Source organism: Triturus cristatus, chromosome 12, assembly GCF_964204655.1.
Source record: "Triturus cristatus chromosome 12, aTriCri1.1, whole genome shotgun sequence".
In the NCBI taxonomy this organism is placed as follows: domain Eukaryota; kingdom Metazoa; phylum Chordata; class Amphibia; order Caudata; family Salamandridae; genus Triturus; species Triturus cristatus.
This window is the reverse complement of record NC_140595.1, coordinates 274,497,181-274,512,221: the sequence shown is the minus strand read 5'-3', so window position 1 is coordinate 274,512,221 and position 15,041 is coordinate 274,497,181. Positions and strand designations below refer to the sequence as shown.

The following is a 15,041-nucleotide window of genomic DNA, read 5'->3' as shown; positions in this document are numbered from 1 at the left end:
GAGGGAGAGGTGTGTCAGAGACAGGTAGACACAGCCGAGGAAGAGGGAATATTAAAGACTGAGGTAGACAGGTGAGGTAGAGGGGTGCGTTGATATAAAGGAAGTGCAGAGATGTGTCAGAGAGATGTTACTGAAGAGGAAAAGAAGTAGAGGTATTGAGAAAGGAGTAAGGTACTAAAAGAAATAAGGGGTGAACAGAGGTAGAACGAGTGGAAGGGAAGAGAACACGTGGAAGATGAATGGCAGGGTAAAGTGAGCGATCAGGCAGTGAGTGTGAGGAGTGGGATACAGAGGGATATGTGGCAGTGAGCGCGAGGTGTGGGGTACCTAGGGCACAAGTCCTAGAAAAGAAGTGGGGCGACGCTGACATCACGACAGGAAGTGACATCACGAAAGGTGGCTTGCACCATCAGACTCATTGCCTCCCCTCGCTCACTCACCCCTTAGATGCGATTGCATCAGAGAAGCCAGAGCGTGAGCAGCGTTCTGAAAGAGCTCCGATCTGGCCCAGAGAGGCCAAAGAGTTAATGTGTGGCTCCATTTGCTCCAGTTATCGAGCTCTGGTAAAATAAGTGGGGGGACGCCGTCCACCCGCGTGGTACCCCGACTCGAGGACTGGGGTACAGAGGGATATGTTGCGGCAGTGAGCACGAGGTGTGGGGTACAGAGGGATATAAGGCAGTGAGCGCGGGGAGTGGGGTACAGGGGGATATGAGGCAGTCAAACACAGGGTCGGACGTCCTGCCAGACATGATAGGGTGCATACTGGCAGATAGATATGTTATTGACACAAGTCTGTGTACGTTTTATTGGGATCTGAAATCCGGGCTATGCTGCAATCTCAATTTTTGACTTGGGAGGATAATGCATCGACTCCCCCCAGAACATCATTCAGAAGACCCCTTGCTCTCAGGCTACACAGTATTAAAGGGAGGTCTTGCAGTGGCGTAATGAAACTTGAGGGTGCCCCCCTGCAAAGCACAATGAGGGGGCCCCCCCAGCGGCCCGGCCCACCACTTACCACCGTCCACCAATTAGTTATCATTAATATGCATCTCACATGGGAGTCACGGAGGGCCAGGAGAAGGGTGCGCAGGGCTTTTTTTACGGGGTCTTTATGGCCGTACAAATGAGCTGTGCCCCCCACCCGACAGAATGTGCATGGCATATGAAATGTCCCCGTCTTAAAAACAGATGTTAAAAAATAAAAATAAATCTCACTCCTTAAACACAGAGTGTCTTGTGTGTGAGTGCACGTCAAAATAAGTGTATGGAGGTTTGTTTACACGATCCTCGGCAGACGTGATCATAATGAGTGATTACGGGTGTCTGGCCATGCAGGTTATATGACAAACATACAGGATCCTTATCAGCTAATTTGGACGCGAATCATCGCTTCTCATGTTTAAACCGTTCTATCGGCACTCTTAATTCCAGTGCGAACGGTACAGAGTAACCGTGTTATCTTGGGATTGTTTCACTCAGCACGCACCACATGTGTTGTTTTACAAGGTTATCCAGCTTGCATGCTCCGATGGTGCATATGTAGGACCCCTGAAGGGTTGTGTTGGGTGGGGTGTGGGGTTTCTACACAGTGTAAGAGGGCAGCTGCAGGTGCCCACGCGCCATAGGAGGCACCTGATACAACAGGTGCTCGGCTGACACAAGTACTGTAAATGCAGCAGTGAAAACTGCTCTAAGTGCCACCGCTGCAAGTGCAGATTGCCCCAAGCTTCCCGATGAAGTGTGCTGCGAATACTGACTGGTAGGACATCTTGTGCTACAAGTTGTGTAAGTGCCTGGAGCAGCGCCCTTGTGCCCACTCTAGCAAGCACAGTCAAGTACTCATGCTGCAAGTTGGTGTGAGCGCTCCTCCTGCAAGAACCCTGACACTTAACGAAACAGGGGAGGTTGCTGTGAGTGCTGGAGGCTGGTATTCTCTGGGGTTTTGGGGCCACTCTTTGGTACTTTTAGGGCCACACCCCTCACTGTGCAAGACATAGAGGAAGTGCAGCAGCTGAAAGTGACTGAGGCAAGAGACTTGCTTCAAAACCGCCGATAATGCAGGTTGCCTTTGTGGTAAATTGTGGAACTGTAAGCCCCTCTGGTCCTTGCAGTGTAGTTTGCCTTAATTGCTGCTTCTGCACCCTGCGAAGGCTACTACTTTACCCTCTCCACCTTTCGGTGGCACCAAAGCGCCCAGACACCATAATTGCCCTCACTGTGCCTACTGCAGTAAGTGCTATTGCGAACGTGGTGTAGGCAAAGCATCACAGCAGTTCGTTACAAATATATCTATGTCATCTGCTTTTCCAATATGTTTACTATGTTACTTGCCATGGTACGAGCCTCTCCATTGTTAGTGTTTCCTATTTGCCTTGATTTTTGGGTGCAAAATGCGATGCAGCGCGCGCAACGAAATTCGTTTTATTTATTTAAATGTGTTCTTACCTCCGTTCATCCATATTCCGGTGTTTACATTTCCCCGCCCCGCCTCACTGCCCTACCGAACTCCCTCCATGGACCGCTACTGGGGCCTCTGAATCTCAATCCAAACTTTTTATGTAGTTTCTGTTCCTGCACTACTTGCCTTTGTTGCCATTTTCTTGAAAATACCTTAATTCACTATGCCTCCTTTTCCTCGACCAGGCCAGACCCAAGAAAAGCCATCAAAGACACAGGAGGAGGTCATTATGTTGGCATCTAGCGGTGCGACGTCAAGAGAATAAAAAACAATGGCGGTCCGTCACACCAGTGCTTTATCGGAAAGAGATTGTGCATTTCCTGATAACCGGTCCTTAATTTGTACCGGCGGGTTCGGGCGCGGCACCATCACTTATTTTGGGAGGCAGGTTTTTTTTAACATCAGACTTTAATCCAAAGCAGCAAAGAGAGAAAGGCATCACCACCGACGTTTCTTATAAATAATAATAAATATGTTTTAACCGATTAATGAAATCTGCTTCCTACTTTAGGCCCAGGACCGTTTGATTTAATTCTGACAGGGCTGGCGAGGATCTGAAGAGCGCTCCTTGTTTGGACTGAGTGAAGTCAGCTTTTTTAAAGCTAGAGAACAAAGACCACGAGAAATGAGACGCACACTGGGTTCATCTTCTCCCATGTACCTGTCTTCTACAGTAACGTAGACTCTGCCCGGCTCTGTATTCACACCGTGGTACAGATGTGCCTCGGTTTATGAAGATCCCCGGACATGTGTGCAGTACTCCCGCCCATAGTCAGCCTTGTCACTCATAATTGAAGTTCAGCTGTGTTAAGATGGATATTAAAGCAGTTTGGAAATCAGTTGCACATTTTCATGAACTTTTCACTATAATGTCTCCGTGTTTCATCATTTGTCTCAGAGGATGAAAGGCTGAACTGATGAGACTGGGGTCAGAGCTCATGACCTAGGATAAGCAGGAAACAGGAACAGGTGCTGAACCGACTAGGAAATCCCTTGGGTGTTTGAACATTTTCTTTACCGCAATTATGTGGATTTGTTTCCAAGCTTAGTAACCGATTCTACCGTTCACTCAGTGGTCGCATGGTGCACTGATTACGAATTATTTATTCACAGCATGGTACAATTCTTGCTGAAGGTAGCCTTGTGAAGCAAAAGAACGAATTTGCATTTTAGATTTTTCTGTGGAAATCACTGATTTATCAGTCTCCCACAGATTTCAAAGTTTTTTTTACAGGTTTTACAAATTTCCGCATATGCTGGGCATTAAAGTCGACAATCAAAGCTGGCATACTGGCTGTGATTTTCATTGACTGAAATAACCGGTCGGCAGAATTTTAGGCTGGTCTCTGCAGCGGACTCCTGCAGAGTGAGCCTATGAACGGGGGCCACCAGACAAGGTGATGAAGTCACCCACTGAAGGCGTTCTCCTCCGCCCTACGACCGAATGCAGCAAGTGCCAGTGCACTCACAGGGGCATAGACGTCAAAGGGAGGCTTGAGGAAGGGTGAGTGAGGAGGCAGACACCCTGGCATCGAGACCCAGAAACGCTTCAGACAGAGAGATAAGGATGGAGAGGTTTGCGCGAGATGGAGACAGTGGCATAAGGACTCACTAGAGAGATCTGTGCATAAGGGGGAGAGAGAGCACGAACACCTCCATTATCTTGCCTCTTAAACTGCCAGGTATCTTTAAATGATTGCAGTTTCTGAAGCTCGATGTGCTTTTGATTTTGTCTAGGAAACATTATTCAACATTTTCACAGTTGTTTCAGCAGATTTCTTGTACACGTTTTTTTAAACTACATCTTCAGATTTTCACATTTTCTGCAGATAGGGACTGGCTCTAGTCTTGTGCTATGAATGTATTTATAGACGTGGCAGGAGACAGTCCTTTGGCTGTGCTCAATGGAGAACATTAAAGCAACAGGTGCTGATGATTCCGAGGGAAAATTCATTATTTATTTAATTTTCCCGCTGCATCGTCCGTCCTCCCTCCCCCCCAACCAGCCTCACCGCTCTTACCTGCAGCTGCCAAAAGGTCTCAAAGGAGAAACCTATCAGCTTTGCCAATGATTGTTAATAAACATGGGGGTGCGCTGCTTTCTTCCCCTAGGTCTAGCGCAACCCAGCGCGGCAACGCTGGTTGCTGGGCTGCATTGTGCCCAAAAATCATGAATCTGGTCCAAACTGTCCGCACACCAGACTCCTAACACCGACTGCAGTAATAGAGAAAAAGTCCTCTGCTGCATGCCTGTACCTCGCTCCGAGTGACTCTTGGGTAACTTGTCCAAGTTTCTGCCTAGTGTTGAAATGTACCATGTTCACGATCTGTTTTAATTAGCCTTCATTGGCCCTCTACATTAACAAGGATAGTGTACCCTCTCTGGCCCTGTATATTGATGTCATGGTAAGGTATTTTATGCTATGTTATGTGCTGCTAAATACCTAAGACATCAAAATCTTGAGACTTCACCTGGCTGTATTTCGTTCATAGCTACACCGCGGGTCTGTGGGCTGGGACAGAGTCAGCCACTGGTCCGGTCGACTTACTTTTAGATAATCCCACCCTTCAACCCCCCACGTTTGAACAAGCCTGTCACACGCTGCTTCTCTGGCATCCTGTCTGCACGGCGGCTGGTAAACTGGCGGTGCATGGAGGTTGCCGCTTCAACAGGCGTCTGTGAAGACAGGCCGCGGCAGCATCACAGTGGCGTCTCCCAGCAAGGGCCGGGGCAGGAAATTGAGCTGAAGGGAGTGTGACAACTGAAGCGGAAGCGCATTCGGACAGTGAACCTATGAGTGCTGCCTTGCGATTAGCCTACTACTGCATGACTCATGGGGAATAATAAAGGCCCGATTTGACAATTACAGCCCCCCCCCCCCCGCCTCAGGGTACAAAAGTGTCTCTCCCAACATAAATCGCCTCCACGAGGTCAAACACACATACTTCAATACACTCGTATGGAAACATTGGCATTGTAGTATAAACACAGGAACCTCTACCCCTGTTATGCTTCATTAGAAAAGAGTCCCCAACATCAAGTCACATACCTATTAGCGCATGTAGCAGCTAGACTGACAGAATTGGAAAAAAATCCCTCAGTCCTTTCTGTATCTGTAATAAGTGAAAAAGAAAACGTGGAAGCTTATGAATGATTAATCAGGCGAATAGTGCACAACACACAGGCTTGCCCAATTCAGTGGGCTTCTGATTGTACCCTCTAATAACTTTATAACTTTTAAGCTTCGAGCCTCTGACTTTATCCTGTAGCAGGTACATTCCAAATGTTGCCACAAGTTGGTAATTTGGGCATACACTGATTAAACCAGGATCACACAATGTAGTCAAGCGGAGAAGCCGACACTGGAAGTCAAAGCCCGTGGTGACGCGGCGGGCAGGCAGATTCGCATTTTAGAGCCCCTCCTCCACGGAGGTGAGATTTTTCGCACAGCTTTCACCCTTCCCTCATCGAGAACTTGCCCAGAGGGCTGCTACCGCAGCCGGCCCTGGAGAGCCCGGAAGCCTGACACTGGCCGCGCGCGCCTGTCTCCACCTCTCAGCCCTGATCCCTCAGCTTTAGACCCCTATTCTTAGTCATTGTTCAAAAGCGCCTAATCCCACAGAAAACAAGCAACGCATTTACCCGTACCATGCCCTGTTACTGTGCCGCCTTCAGCTGCAGAAATCGAGGGGGCAGGGCACTCGGAGCTTCGCGTGATTGCTAAAAAATGGCGGATGGAAGCTTCCAAACTTTTTCGGATTCGAGGGCGTGTTCCTGCTGTTCTAAAAGGGCGTGGCTAAAAAGTGGAAAGAACAGCAAGGAACACGCCCCCGAATCTGAAAAAGACGGAGCCTATTTGGAGGGACGGCGCTCTCCTCCAATGGCTGGCCTCCGTTTAGGAAGCCAGCCAATGGAGGAGAGGCAAAAAGAGAGGCGGGCTAAGGAGCCACTCTCAGAAACATTAAATCTCCGACTTCCGGTTCTGCCTTCGGCAGACCGGACGGTCCTCGACCTAAAAAACGTTGTCATTTACAACGCTATAGCTCTAACTTTTACAAAAGCGAGACCGATTGCATTGCAAATGCTCGTTCTCAGTTGTGCGCACACCAGGATTGTTCTATACTTCTGTTATTCTATTTCCTTCTTTATTATATTAATATTTAAAGTGCATCAAAGCAAAATAACCAATCATATGCTGTCAATTCTATTCCTCCCTTTCATCTTCTCATTCTATGCTCCCCTCGTCTCTGCCTCCCTCTTACATTTAGCGAGATCTCGCCCATCATCCACTACTTGCAAATCTTTCCCGTTAATGTTGTGGGTCAGGTAGTTTGTATCCACTATTAGTTCTTAACTTGAGATTGTTGTGTTTTCCCATTAGTTACTCAGATATTTGGCTTCCTTTGATAAATATATTCTGAATTGAACTGTGGAAAAGTGATCTGCTGACGGTCCAAATCCAATGGGACAAATGATATAAACTCGGAAACCATACCTTTGAATTCTGTCATAGTTTACTATGCAAGTCAACAGGTTCTTAATCGTACAATCAGTGGTCGCCTTCAGATTTATACATTTATCTACTTAGTCTTCACTTTGCCTAAGCCTAATCCTTCATTCTGGGACTACCGTTGGATCCAGTGTGGTTCAGGTTTTTGCCATTAAACTAATAACTGATACAGCTGTTTAGGGAAAATATTTGTAAAGTTTAAATTCAAATATGAAGGTTTACCTGTGTTTTTGTTTTTTGTAGGTATGCCACTGGACACGATATCACAGAGCATTCAGTACTAATTCATGAGTATTACAGTCGAGAGGCACATAACCCGATCCACATGACCGTGGACACAAGCCTGCAGGATGGACACATGAGCATTGATGCTTACATCAGGTAAATATTCTGGATGTTGCTAGGTGGGGTAATAAATCTGATGGCAGAAACAAGGAGTGGATGCTACCGTCACTAGTAACTCTAATATTGAAAGACTAGTTAGCTGCACCACGACATCCGTTTCTAAAGAGGTGTCGATGGTTTTTTAACCTAATTAAAGGTTTCCAGTGTCACTACTGTTTATGCAATTTGGCAGCACCTTCTACAATGTAGAAGGTGCTGCCAAATTTATTGATAATTTTCTTCCAGTCCTTTTAAGGATGAAAAGTCTTGAACATAATTTGGTTTAAAGGTGACGCTATTACAACCAATGCTGACACTTGTTTTTTTGCGGACTTAGAAAATAGCTTCATCAGAGCAATATCAATTGTCAACTGAAAATCCTCTCAATATAAATCATATATCCCTCATTGTGTCCAGAACATATATACATTGTTGCACTCAACATGGTAATGTCACACTTTCAAATAAATCCTTACCAGTCTTCACTTAGTAATAGATTTAGTTCATTGTTTTTGGGGTTAGCAATTTCAGTACACCAGTAGTGTCACTTGTCATCTTTATTTAAAGTAAACCTTTTTTCACACATCATTAGAGCTCTAGGTTTTTGTACACCTACCTTGTCTTTTGTGTTCTTTTAGTATGATTTGGGCAAACAACTGCATCACAAGGTTGTCACCAGCGCTGGTCCAGTTCACGCATACCCATATTTTTTTACTGGCTTCCTGCTGCTGCTGTGTTGATCAAAGAACACAGCAGATGTGTTATTGAGCCTTTAATGCATGCATCTCCGATGGTTCATTTTCCTGTGTATGTTGGAGGCATGCACAATTCTTTTCCTGATTTTGATTTTCCTGATATCCACTGTGGCTAGAAAACGTTAAAAATGTGATTACATTTAAGATACCCACACTTTTTAGGAAAAATGATTGTATTTTGCAAATCTCATTTGTAAGTAAAATTATTGCAAATAAGATTGCATTGGGTAGTGGTACCTTGTAAAAACCAAGCCGCTCTTTGTGCACTTTTTGTGAATCACTATAAACTTGGTCTTATTGTGTTGATATGAAACATTTATTGATTTTGTTGGGGCGGTTTGGGAGGGTTATAAAGAACTCATATCGCCTGTTACTTCAGTGAGCTGTACAAGATTGTGCTATAGCAGGAATCCAGTCATTTACAGGTCACAGATATGTGCTATTCCTTTGAAGGTCTTGTCAAAAGTCAGTCTGCATACCTCTGCCTTTAGTAGTTTTTTTTAAATTTATTTTTAAGATGCAGATAGTTGCATTCTACCTTCTGTTTAGGTTGATAGTATTTCACAGCGTTGGGCCCTACATAACTAGAGTTTTGCCTCTGTTTTAGTCTAATCAAGGTTGGTGGGTAATAAAATATGATGTATTTGGCTGTAGATTCCTGGTTGAGGTGTAGTGGGGGGGGGGGGGCAAGGTTTTGTATGCATTCCGTAAGTTTAGTGTAATAACCTTCTGTGTGCAATACTGGGAATTTAACCTTGATTCGCTCTTGAATCGGCAACCAGTGAAGTGTGTTCAACTCTGGTTTTATTTGGTCATTTATAATTATATATTCATGCACCAGCTGTAAGATTCTGCTTCTGATTTATGGTCGGGTTTTTGGAAGTGGAGCATAGATATTTCAGTAATCTGTACCACTGCCAATGATCTTGTTAGTTTCACATGTTTTGTGTACTTGATTCAATAGAGGAACTTTTAGAGGAATGACACACTTGATCATATTGTTGGATTTTATGAAAAACAGTAGACCCTGGTTTTTGAGCCCTTTGTGGTTGTAAGTGGTGGACTCACTAGTTTCAGTGGACATCTCAGTGGGATTGATTTCTGGCCTGTCACACTACACATGACCTTGTCGGTCTTTGTTCCATTCAAAGTCGGTTGTTGGCATTCGGTCGTATACATGATGAAGGAAGTGTGATTTTTGTTGAGGCCTTCTAGGAAGTAATCTAGTCAAATCAAAACCAACTTTATTCTACTTCATCGGAAATCCCAAAAGTATACATTTTGTTGTAAACAAATCTCACTGTCGTAAAATTATTCTATAGAATCTATTTTTTTCCGGGACTGCAGAACTCTACACAAATAATTAGTAAACTAAGAATGACATCCCCAGTTCTGAGTGGCAGACTTGGGACGGACAGCTCTAGGGTACTGTCAGTAAAGATCTAAAAGGGGGTTCTCCACATTTTGGAGGGTACCAATATCTGAGACCCCACAGCTCTGCCCCATACAATGCGGTAGAAACACACTTGGACTTGCCCACTGTTAACGTTTCACTATCGGTTTGTTAGAGTTTTTTGTGCAAAATTAGACAAAGCAGTAATTGATTTGATAAAATGTAGCTTCCTAGCAATAATTGCATCCTTCCATGACCCACTTTGTGAGAACATAACCCCCAGATGTGAAAATGAGGGGGTAAAACGTAGTTTGGTGATGCTAACAGATAGACCTCGGCATCTCACATTACCCATACCCCACTTTATTAAAAATGCCTTAGTCAGTTAGTTGTTAAACCAAGGTCCTGCATAAACTCTGTAGATGAGATCAATAAGTGTTGTAGACCTATGGTGGTGCGGACCATAAGCACAACATTGTCTACAAAGATGACGGCTGGAACCAGATGTCGTCCAATTTGGGGGAGGTACTTGCACCCTTTAACCAAATCGTTTCCCAGATTGTTCATATATAGGGTAAACAAAAAGGGTAGATGGACACATCCCTGCCTCACCCCTCTCCACAGCGAACAATGGCGTGCATTCGCCCTTCAGTCTGTAACACTCTCTGGCTCTACCTCCTGAGTACAGATCCTTAAAAACCTGATTAGGGAGGGAACTATTCCTAACTCCTCTAAAATAGAACATAATTTGGCATGGATCATTCAGTCCCAACACACTCAATTGGTCTTCAAAAGCCAGGAACAGATGACCTTTCTTACCCAGTCTATATTTGCCGATTAGCACATTAAAATTTAAACACTGCTCAATCGTCCCTAAGCCTTTGCGAAAACCATATTGAGTGGATGAAAGTATCTCTTTACTCCCTGTCCACTCCTCCAATCTGTCCAGTATGATTCTGCCCACGACCTTTACCAGGGAGTCCAGTAAGGAGATTGTGCGGGAGCATTAGTGATTCTCACGATCACCTTTTTTGGTAAATCCGGCAATTAAAGAATCCAGCAAAGTATTCAAAGGCCCCACACTACAACATGTTGTAAGCACGACAGTTAAAATCGGCCTCCATAATAAAACATTCTCTTTATAAAGGCCAACCGGAATTCCGTCCTGACTAGGAGCCTTTCTGTCCTTACTGCACATAAGAGCTCTATTAATTTATTCAAGGGAGAACCTAAGATTAGTTACTGGTTCCATCAAGAGAGTTACTGGGGAGCCCTCTTGCTCAATTACACTCTGATTGATTGGAGTACATTTTTGAAAAGTGTGCCACCTTCTCCGCTTCGGTGATAGGGCTGCTAGCGTTGAGGACTTCGACACCAGTGCCTCTTTTTGGGAGGATTTGGACTCACTCGGAGTATCCGTCGAGGATCTAGGGGTCAACCACTCTTACCTTCTTCCCCTTTTCAACCTCGACGTCCGTCGAGTCTTCTGGCCCTTCAGCGATGTTGTCCTCTTCTCCACTGGAGAGGCCCAAGTCTCGGAGCGATGGTGGTGCTCCTTGGCCCTGCATGGCGTGCTTCGCCCTTCGCTGCCTCGCTCTCACCCTGTGTGAAAACCGCGCAGGCATTGCAGTCCTCGCTTCGGTGGTCGAGCGGAAGGCAGAGGTTGCAGACTGGATGCTGGTCCTTCTGCGCGTACTTGTGTCTGCAGTTCTCGCAAAATTTGAACGTGTCTTGTCCATTACGATGTTCAGCAGGCCCCCTGTGCGTGCATCGTCCATGGCGCATCGTAGGATTGGTTCTTCTTCTTCGTCGTCCCTGTTAGTTGACTGGTTTTCCGGTCACTGTAAGTTGATTCCTGGAGATTTTCGTAGATTTTTCTGTGATTCTGCCTCCAAATTTCTGGAGCTCCTTCGTTGACGACCCAGACCCAACGGCGGAAAAAAGAATCTGAAGATGGCGACCACAGGAGGGAGCTTCCACCGGAAGCGCGCCAACGTCACAGAGGACACCAAAAAAGAAGAAAATACGACAATTCCGGACCCAACCACGAGATGGCGGAATAATGCACAGCATAGTGAATCCAGAAAGATTCACGCTGCAAAACCACATTTAGCAGGGGCGGTCCGCAGGGAGGATCTAAAACAACAAAAGGCGGGAGTAATTAGACATGCTGGCCAAACAGAAGCATGCATTTCTAAAAGGCACGAACGGGAACCTATGGAAAAAAAAAAAGAGGGGCTTCAAGCCACAGTGCACATTACAGCATGCTTCGCAAAGCATGCGCTGCCCAGGCTCGACCTAAAAATGTAGCAAAAAGTCAAAGAGAAAGTAAACAATTATATTACTAAATGATTGACATTGTGTAGTGTGCAAATAAGTTCTTCCTTTGATAGCTATCATGAATGCAATTTCCAAGAGCAAATACAGTAGTACAACTTGATAAATATGTTATTCAGTAAGAAAGTTGTACAATTCTCTTTCCATAATCAAACCCCGATCCACAGCTCGCAGCCTGATCAGCCACTTGGCTTCTTGTCTGCGCAATAATGCCGCCCTATTTCCGATTCAAGAAGTGTGAGTTCTGAACAGAACTGGTCTTCCTCACTACAGTTAGGTCGCAGGCAGATCATTTCCCATAAGGGTACGGCCTCAATTTGGTGTTTGGGGTGAGAGTTCTAGTCTCATGTAGGATGACATTACAAGATGTGGGTTTCATATGAAGACATGAAGCAATATGCAAGCATGCATGTAGATGGTGCTATCCAGGAACCCAATTGAAGTGGTATTGAAATGAGAACTGAAGCAGAGATTGTAGTCAATGTGGTTTAGTGATGTGACCAGGTCCTTGAAAGTAGACTTAAGACCACTCCATGTTAGAAATAGGTCATCAGTATGCCTAGTTATTAACTAGGGCAGGTGGACCCAACTTCCAAAGATGATGATTCTGAAAATTGCCCACGTACAGATTAGCGTATGAAGGTGAAAACTTGGCTCCCATGGCCACTCCCAGTACTTGCCTATACCATTGCTGGTCATGGCAAAGCACATTGCTTTATAGGACTAAATTAATCCTATTGATTAAAGTTTTGGTATGTTCCATTAGTGTGGGTTTCCTGTTACCCAAAAAATGTAGGATAGACACAATGCCCTTGTCCTTGGGAATACAGGTGTATGAAGAATTTACATTCAAGGTTGCTAATGATATTTCAGGTGTCCATTTAACATCTGGCCATTTATTCTGCATTTCCCGCATATCTTGTTTATAAGATCTTCATTACGTAGGGTTGTAAAAAATGGTCTATGAAATCAGATAACTTTTCTGTGGGTAAAAATTCTTGTTAGGTCATGTGGGCTAATATCTGTGTAGAGTTCAGGTTCAATTACAGCGGAACTGCTTGCACAATATTTAGTGGTAAACCAAAGGTTTCAGTGTTGCACTGTCTAGCTAAGTCCAATCCTCTTGTGTCTATAGAGTTAGCACTTAAAACCTTTTTTGCAGCACCCAGTGCCTGATAATGCTCTTTATTTAATCATCTTCATTTGCTGTGCTAATCGTTGATGGTGCTATCGTACTACTCCTTCCATAAGCATTGAGTAGTCGGAGGTTTTGGACATATGGCTGCAGAATTAATTGAACATCTTTGTGTTGTACAATAATTAGTCTTTTGCTATTTTTAACCTCTTTTTAATATTGTAGCTTTATATCCTATATGATTACAGAACCTTTGTGGCAGTACACCTTTTCTTCCACGTAGCCAATGTGCATTAAAAAAAATACATGAGTCCGATTCTCCATATAGGTATAAACTGTACAACAAATCAAACAAACACCGGGTCAAACATCTAAAACATCATCAACAGGGCTTTGATACGCGGGGTTCAATCACTGACATTTCAGAGATGCGTAGGCCTTCTAGGGTCTTTGGGGTGTGTCCCCAAATCTCACCAATCCTACGAAGCCCTTCTCAGTAAATCAGCTACCACCCCAGCCCGTACCACAGACAGATCGGGGTACTCTATAATACTCCTGAGCACCTCTCCCCACATGTCTGATGGGGGGTCTACATATGCCACATGCATCCTCTCACAAAAATGCTTCTTTCACTGTCCTTGCCTGTTGTTCCACATCTATCTGTCACCTAGCGAAAGAAGGGCACATTCTCGCCTTCCAAGTCCTGGCTATCCGTTTCTTAGCTAGGGCCAGGTCCAACATATTTTCGCGGGAGATAGGAAGGTTGGTGCAAAAAATAAAACTGCACCCACCCGCAAGGGGATCTCTAATCCAATGTAAAAGTGCAGGCGGGTTGCCGCCTGCACTATGAAAACGCTGAGCGCTGCAAACAGCTGCCCTGTGTTTTCACATGAATGTCGTTTCTCCAGGGCAGCGCAAGTTTGCGACTGCCCTGGGGGCAGTGCATTAACCATATTGGGGTGCGTTGTCATTGTTTGCGCCTGATGCACCTTTTAAAAGCTGCTCTGGGTGCAGACAATGACCATGCATTATACGGCCCATGGTAGCCACTGTCGACCCCATGATGTAATGCAGGGGCTCTCGAGTGCCTGCTGTCCAGAAATTTGAGAACATTCGGATCAAAGCCTCAATTCAAGAATTGCCCAGGTGCTGGGCTGTGACCTGCTATTAACTGTTCTAGCAGCATAATGATACTAAAAAATCACCAGTCGTAAGTAGGCCTGCATCATTCCATTTTGCCAATTGGTGTGCCGTCAAAACGGAATTCTGATCCCCGTGTGGGCAAACCAGCCAAAGGAAATGCTGGGGCATGCATGGGGTACAGCTTAGTCAATTTTACACATTTTCCCCAACATATATACAGGCAACTGATGGTAATAGAGGCAGTGTCTGGTGTTGTGCTGGTTTATGTAACAGGAATGCAAACAGACTCCCCGGTTAGGTTGCTCTCTAATTGCATCCATCTCTTCCACGTGCTGGCCATCCAACCAACATGTGATCTACTCCAAATGCAATCCTTGGTAGTCTCAATTATAATCCGGGACACCCAGACCCTTCTCGGTAATCTTGTTTCTAAGACTGTCCCTGGCCACTTTCGGTCTCCCCTCCCCCCCCCCCCCCACAATTTTATTAAGTTCTCTGATTATCCTTTTCAGGTGGTATGTCGGAGTTTCATGACCTTATTAATCATACTGCCCCTCTTCTCTAAACATTGTCATCACCCTTTTTATGAGTAATATCGTGGGTTTGTGGCAGGTTTTTGCCTGCCAAGCCGGAAGCGTGAATGATTATGCCTCCACTGGCAGCAGTCCTGGAGTCATCTACTATGTTGCTTGGTTATGTGTTGCTTTGGTGCGAGATCTTGAGGTACAGATAGATAAATAAAGAGAGAATAATGATAATGGAATAGAAATCCGTGCTCTTTGCTTTAATTAATCTACAAGGACCTGGATGATGTGTGTGGGTTAAAGCATGTGCTAAGATTAGGGAAAGTACATGGCAGGTGATCTGCATCTTTGTAACCGGTTGAATGTTCTGGTTCATCATTAGCCTCATATTGGTC

The 15,041-nt window shown here is 45.0% G+C and overlaps 1 protein-coding gene across 1 annotated transcript in view; it reads left to right on the top strand.

The window, feature by feature from the left end:
* Window positions 1-15,041, top strand: part of EIF3F (eukaryotic translation initiation factor 3 subunit F) — a 112,490-nt gene that overhangs the window by 65,379 nt on the left and 32,070 nt on the right. The window contains exon 4 of the mRNA XM_085637409.1: window positions 7,219-7,356. Within this exon, the coding sequence (XP_085493535.1) occupies window positions 7,219-7,356 (138 nt within the window). The remainder of the gene's footprint in view (window positions 1-7,218; window positions 7,357-15,041) is intronic.